Raw genomic sequence first — 7261 nt, 5'->3', positions numbered from 1 at the left:
ACATCTGGGAGCTCCCCGTGTCATCGTGCGGCAGCGTGTTCGGGCTGCTGTCACCCTCTCAAGATCAATATGCTGCTCCCAGCTCAGCTCTTCCGTTTTGGAAATCAAATGCGGACGCGCAGAGGCAGCCAGCTCCTTGCTCGTGGCTGCGGGGCGATGCGGACGCGCAGGGGTACGACTCCACTGGCGCTGGTTGGGATGATTTTCGTGCCCCCGCGCCCCGGCTCTTGGCGACAGCCCGCTTTGCTGCAGCCTTTCTGCCGGGGTGACGAGGTGGCAGGGATGAGGCGGCTAGCGGTGACGATCCCTGATTTGATTGCGAAAGCAGGCCTGGTGCACCGTGCTCCTCGTGGCACGGTGCCGTGGAAGATTGCTCCCGAACCGGCCTCCTCTGACATCCCGAGACTGCCCGCGCAGCAGCCGAGCAGGGAGGGGAAGGACACGGCCCGGGAGCTGGCAAGGCAGAGACGGGTGGCGCAGCGAGCGCCCGCCGGAGCTGGTCCGTCCCCGAGGGGCGATGCGGGGCGCTGGCAGCTGGGTCCGAGGTGCTCCCTCGCCTCTGCGTGAGGCTGGGGTAGCCGGCGCCTGCTCCCAGCCCCGGTCACCCCATCCCGCCCGGCCTGCCTCGCCGCTCAGCCTCGGCCGCTCCGAGCACGGGGCCTGCGGCGGTGCTAGCCGGCGCGGCTGCGAGGCAATGATATGGGTCTGGGTTTTAGTCTGTTGCTGATTTCTAACGAGGTTTCCTGTAGACACACTATTAAACTAACATAATTAAAGCAAATATTGTTTCTTGATATGAAAATGAGTTTTCACACACCCAAATTATTCCAATACATAAGCTCTGAAAATTTATTAACCATTAACATCGGTGTGCAATCAAACCTGAAATGCTACAATTTTTTCCCACCCGTTAGGTGTTCAGAGCTGTTATTAAATTTGACTTCTCAGAAATGGTTGCCAGTAGCCTAATTAAACAGGTAGCTAAATATATTAATGCAATTTGCTCCAATGTAATTAGAGACCTATAAAGTGCGTTTTGGGAGACGGGGCCACTAGCTGTGTCTGCGGCCCTGTCGCTTCCACCGGCCTCCGCAGAAGAGACCCGCGGATGCGTTTTCCAGCGAAGCAAAGCGCTCTGGGGTGCCGGACCCGACCCACCGGGGCACCTCCTTGTTTCCGTGACATGAGCGGTGACATTTGCCATCGCTTGGGAATCACGCAGGCTCTGCGTGCGCCCGGGTGTGCTGGAGATAAAGAAGGGCCGCTGGCAGGCCGAGGACCAGGACCAGGAGCCCCACGTGGACGGTCCCTGTCCCCGGGCAGGATCGGGGCTGTGGGGTGGCGCGGAGGTGACGACCGGTAGCTCCGTGCCCCGTGAGAGTCCCGGCGGTTTGAACCTTCGCCGATGGCAGGCGTGTTTTCAGCCGTGGCGGTAAGCGGGCACGCCGCGGTTGGGCCAGCTGTCGCAGCCCTGCTCCCTGCGCGCTGCGGGCGCTCGGGGAGGGCGTTTGCTCTGTGGTCGGGGCAGGCTGGGGGACACTTGCCTGGGGTCTCAGCCCAGGTTTGATGCAGCGACCTGGGACATCTCCTCTCCCCTCTTGGTGGCCCTCCCTCTCCATCTACGAGGTGGGGACAGGGAGCCTGTCTGCCCGTGGCTCCTTGCTGGCCCTTTGCTATGTCCTGGGTGTCCCCAGCGTGCGGTGCCTGCGCCGAGCCGGCGTCTCCGCTGTCGGAGGGAGGAGACGAGACGGTGCTGGAGGCTGCAGGGTTAAAGCAGACCGGATCCAGGCTTTTGCTGGAGGGGTCTCGGTGGCTTTGCTGTTCAGGCTCTCTTGGGTAAAATGATGGCCAGTTCCTAAAAGTGAAGAAATGGTGAAGTTTGGGGGAGGGTTAATTAATCTGTCAGAAATTAATTAAAACCATTGTCTCTGCTAATTTCCACGGTAACCTGACTTGATTTAAATCTAAGATGGAGGTGGCAAGGTACAAGTGAAGAGCTCAGAGAAGGAGAAAGCACGGGGCAGGACCTCCCAGCCACCCCGCAGCTCCGCGTGCCAATAGAGGCCTGCGCGCCCCGGGCGTCTCGGGGGAGAGGCGCTCGCGCTGGCACGGGCGAGGAGAGGCCCAGCCTCGCTCCCCGGGGATGAGGGCAGAGCGTCACCCCTGCTCGGGGTCAGAATCAGCAGCGCGAGCAAACGGCTGGGACGTGGGAGCCCCAGGGCTCGTGGCCTGGGGTTACTCTCCATGCATCGCGCCTTGGGCACGTGCTGCATCATTACCCTTGGTCCGTGCATCCACCATACGTCCGTCCGCCCATCTGGAGGCTGGTGGAGGTTAACGAGGACCGTCTGCACTGTCCCAGGGACCTCTTCCTTAGCAGGAGGGGATAGATAGCCAGGCTGGGTGTGGGCAGGCCTCCCTCCCCTGCCCGCTGGCCATGGGCTTGGCTTGCAGAGAGATTTCCATGTTTTAAATATGGAGCAATGACATCAATAATAATAATTATTGCTTGCATCAAAGCTTTGGAGATTAGCTACAGATCATGCATCTCAATGGCAAGTGGCTATAATAGCCCCATACATGGAACATCAAAGTCGGAGGGAAGGCTGCGCTCGTATAAAAAATAGATCAGAAGGGCGGCCCCCCCGCGAGCGCTCGCGGGGCAGAGCAGGGGCCGTGCGCGGCTCCAACGCGCTGCATTTCATACTCATTTGGGTGTTTCAAGTAGGGGAAAAATTGATTCCACAGCCCCAATTACCAATCTACATCAAGTGAGCACTGCACTGAAATTACGACATTTCACACAAAATTAGACTTCAGTTGGCTCCTCCTTGTGGAAACGTGTTTATAATTAGGGCCCAGAAAGGCAGAAGGCAGGACTCGGGCTTTAATTTTTTATATGCTCCCTGGCAGCGAGAGGACAGCCTGAGATTGCACATCTTCCTTAACGCCACGATCTTCCACGTGCCCCTTTGCTGAATTGAAATGCTTCTCGCAGATGAAAGCAGTGGTGCTGTTTGCTTGCTTTCTGGGGAAGAATCCCGTTCGGGTGGGACGGCGCGGGCTGTCTGCCGAGCCCGGGGACCCCGGCCGGCGTGAGAAAGCACAGAGCGTTCAGGGGAACGACGGGCACCTCTGACCCCGACCGCCGAAATGCCCAGTTACGGCCCCTCCGCTGCTCCTCCCGCCTCATCCCACCTGTTCAGCTCCATCGCTGCAGCCCCGGGAGCCGCGCGGTGCACCAGGCCGTGCGTGCTCTGACAGCGGTGTCGAAGGCATGGGTGCTGGTGCCAAGCTCGCACCTCGCCTCTGAGCTGGGAGGAAATCGGAGACCCTCATTAAAGTTTCAGAAAAATGCAACCGGATATGAGGACAGCACTCAGAGCTGCATTCAGGGGAAAACAAATATTGTTTTAATGCCATTAATAATGGATGAGTTGCCAGTAGACAGCCTCATAGCATTAAGGGAATTGAAAATTAAGGCGCAAAGACACTACTTTAAGAAAACATCCTCATAAATAATTAATACGGCACAGGCCTAGTGCAAACTGAATGAACGTCGCTCCGAGGCTGTCCTGCCGGGCCGGGCCTCGCGGGCTCCACGACTTATTTCTGAGCAGAAGTGCGGCCGGCCACCCTCGCCGCGATGCTCGCGAGCGCCGGGCGTGTCCGAGGCAGCCCCTGCTCTCCGTGTCGGAGGCCGCGGGAGGAGGAGGGCGAGATCCCTGTAATAGCAGGAGCGACGTTTCTTAACTGCCCTGAGCAGAGCGAGACCCCTCGGAGGAGGCGCGTGGCGGCCGGCGAGGCCTCTGTCCTGCCCCAGGCACAGTCGTCTGCCCGGGAGCTGAGTCCTGGAGGGACGCCGTGGGGTCGGCGGGGATTGCTGCTGGCTGGTGCCTCAGCCTCGCGTCTCCCAGCAGCGCGGCTGGTCCCGGGGCGGGCGGCGGGGTCTGCGTTTCCCTGGGGGTCTGGCCGCGGCCCGTTGTCCAGACTAGCGCTGAGCAGGAGGAGGGGGAACGTCCTGTCGCTGCCGGATGCAAACCACTGGACGTCAGCGGGAACAAACGCCGATTTCTGCACTTCTCCACCAAGCCCGTTTCTGCCAGCCCCGTCCAGAGCTCAGCCAGGGGCGAAGGAGCTCATGCGATGCACGTTTCCTGAGCTGGAGAGAGGCTGCGGCGCTAACGCAGGATCCCGAGCGCCGTGTTCGCCCACCGAGCCTCTGACTCCTCCGCGCCCGAGCGGCTGCTGCCGGGCACGCCGGCTCTTTAAAGTCCCAATTTATTCTAGTCCACTCGCATCTTTTAGGCTGTTATGAGGGAGTGATGAGCAAGTCAAGCATAATTGCTGGCAGGCATTTTAATTTAAGAAACTCCACAAGACTATCTGCAAAAATATAACTATTTATCATTTCAGTCTTTTAAATAAACCCAAACTGAACGCGGTTTCCCCATTACAAATGTCCCGGGTGTTTTACATGCAGAGCGCTTGCTGAGATGGATGGAATTCATAAACAGCCTTTATTTACTACAGCAAAGTTAATAATTAAGCGGAAAGTCAAATACCCAAGCAGGCTGCTGTAAAAGCGGTTCTCGTCCTCGTTCCAGGCAGGCGCACGTGTACCGTGGCCCTGAGGAGCACGAGGACGATCCCACGCAGGCTGCGGGCAGCGCGCAGACGGACAGCGAGGCCTGGCAGGCTCCAGACGCTGCTCGAGACGCTCGGCGAGCTCGCGCGTCCTGGGGGACACGGGCGCCCGTGGTGCTAGCGGTGTTGCCTGTCAGGGTGGCGGGGTGGGCACGGCGGCTGCTCCGGGGACCGAGGACGGGCTCACCCCGGCTGGGGGACGCCCCGATCCGCACGGGGGTTGTGGTAGCCTCGCACTCAGCTTCACCCCAGAAACCCTTGTCCCAGAGGAGGGTTCCCGCGGGGGCCTGGCCTGACCCCCTCCCAGCAGCACCCCTCACCGCACGGCCCCGCGCCCACCTCCCACCGGGCTGCCTTGTTCTCCCGGGGCCAGGCGCTGCCCACGTGCCCTGTCGCCCCCGCGTCCCCAGCAGCCTTATGGCTGCTGAGAGATCCCGTCCCACGTCAGGAGAAACTGAGACTGTCTGAGCTGATTTAACCAAGCGGGGAAACCAGTCAGTCAGTGTTATCTCGATCAGAAGCATATTCCGGGAGTGATTAGCCGACTGCACTTAGACTCCAATTATCTCTGCACTGAGTGGCTTCTGCAACTCACTGCCCATTTTCTGACCATTTTTTTAATTTAAGTTGCTAATGGAAAGTGAATAAAGCCTGAATTCCACTCTGATTCTGACACTTGCGCCAGGGAGCTTCTAGAGATGAGCGTTTTGGTGCTCACAATAGTTAGATTAATATTTAATGTGCTTGGCATCCAGCAAGCTGCTTAGCTTTCCTCTAATACGCTTCAACTTTGTCATGACTGGAGTTAAGATCCTCCCTGGCTCTGCCGGGGCTGCAGGGCTGTGGCAGGGCTCCTGGGGCTGCCATCACAGCCGCGGCAGGCCGACGCAGCATGGATTTAACGGTTCTTTTGCTGCCTGCTCCTGCAGAGACATGACGGGCCAGGGGCTCACATGACAGCTGCATGCCCACGTCTCTGTGGGTGCCCGTGGGACTGCTTGCTGGCTCGGGTTGTGGGCGAGCCACAAACTGCCCCCGCTATCCGCGTGCGGTACCAGCTCCCAGGTGATGGTAGCTGCAGTGCCCAGCCCCGGGGAAGCCTCTTCCCGGATGGCTCCTGGTCCTGGAGCTGGGGTGGGCAGCAGCACGGATGTAGGAAACCCCGCCGGCAGAGCGGAAGACGGGCTGTGCTTCCAAGGCAAAGGTCATCTGAATAATACATGAGGACAAAGCAGCCGGACGCCGCAGCAAGCCTGAGGAGCAGCGCGCGGGTCACGCTATGGATGGGGGAATCCCGGGGCAAGCGGCAGTGCCCGGGGGGCCGGGCGCGGTCTGCAGGGGTCAGGGAGGGCTGTGTCCCGGGGGTTTGCGGTGCTGCTGCGGGCCAGGGTGGGTGGCTCCTGTTCTCCGAGACAGGAGTTTTGCCAGTCTTGCAGCTCCCGTGCGGTCTGTCCCTGCGGTGCCCGTTAGCCCCAAGGCGGGGTGCCAGGACGTGGGCTGCGAGCGCATCGCTCCGAGGGCAGCGTGCCGCTGGAGCGGGGCCTCAGCCTTCACTCCATCTTCCTGAGCTACAAAGGGCTGCGCATCGCCGCGCCAGCTGCAGCTCGGTGGGACGCGGGTTTCAGCCAACCTCCCTGTCCCGAGCTGGGACGCAGAATCAAAATCTGGAAAATTTCCACGAGAGCAAAATCTGGGGAGAGAAAAAAAGATTTCAGTTAATGTCAATAAAAATGTTCCTTGCAAATTTGGATCCTTTTTTTTTTAATTACTATAATTGGCTTGATTTTTAAAACGGAAAGCCATTTCCAATGGGAAAACTGACTGTTTAATGTTTGCAGATGCCCAAGAAGAATGTATTGAGAATTTAGAAACATCCATTTTCTCAAAACTTTCAAATGGAAAAGATCTCATGGGAATGGATTTGTTCCTGAAAGAAGCTCTACTTTGGACACATCACCTTTTGCAAAGAGAAAACCCTGCTTTTCACAACATGCCCGGGAGCTCCTCTGTGAGCAGTCCTAGCTCTGTGCCCACCGGCCTTTCCTGACCCTAAATGTCCTGGTCTTTTTCGAGGAGGGGGTTCAGCGCCCGCAGCCACGGCCTCCGAGTGCCGGGCAGAGATGCCCGAGCCACGTCGTGTCCTCCCTCTCCTGCCGGGCTGGCCTGGCTCCTCGCTCCCTCCTCCGCCTTGTCGCTGCGAGCAGCGCGCACACGTCTGTCCCTTGTTGAAACCCGGCTCTGAGCTGCAGCCGGCGCGCGGAGGTGTTGTGCGCGCGGTGCTGGACGACGGGGAGCGAGCGCCTCTCGGCCTGGGCACGTTTGGAAGTGGTAGCAGCCACAGGCTGGGGAGACGGACGGGCTGGCGCGGGGCAGAGGTGGCCTTTTGTTATTCAGGAGAGGTGAGCAATGGGGAAAGTCTCTTTGCTTGGTCCCAGGATCCCGTTATGAATTCCTCACGAACAGGAGATTAGAAACTGCGACTCAGTCGCCCAGACTAATTAAACCCACGCCGCAGCAGAGCCGGCAGCGAAGGCTCGGCATCCAGCTCAGCCCGCAGAATTAACCCATCTGCGATGTCCATTAAATCTGGATTCCCCTGACCAGCCATGCAGAG

At 59.0% G+C, this 7261-nt stretch overlaps 1 protein-coding gene across 1 annotated transcript; it reads right to left on the bottom strand.

The window, feature by feature from the left end:
* Positions 1–828: 828 nt before the first annotated feature.
* Positions 829–2488, bottom strand: LOC109285078 (serine/arginine repetitive matrix protein 3-like). The gene is made up of 2 exons (XM_019495355.2): positions 2280–2488; positions 829–1855 (listed from the first exon to the last, which is right to left on the bottom strand). Exons 1-2 carry the CDS (start codon positions 2315–2317, stop codon positions 1015–1017), a joined length of 879 nt encoding a protein of 292 aa, XP_019350900.2. The 5' UTR covers positions 2318–2488; the 3' UTR covers positions 829–1014.
* Positions 2489–7261: the final 4773 nt, after the last annotated feature.

Source organism: Alligator mississippiensis, chromosome 13 (assembly GCF_030867095.1).
Source record: "Alligator mississippiensis isolate rAllMis1 chromosome 13, rAllMis1, whole genome shotgun sequence".
Lineage (NCBI taxonomy): Eukaryota > Metazoa > Chordata > Crocodylia > Alligatoridae > Alligator > Alligator mississippiensis.
The sequence above is the reverse complement of the archived record's forward strand: the minus strand, read 5'-3'. Positions and strand labels throughout refer to the sequence as shown.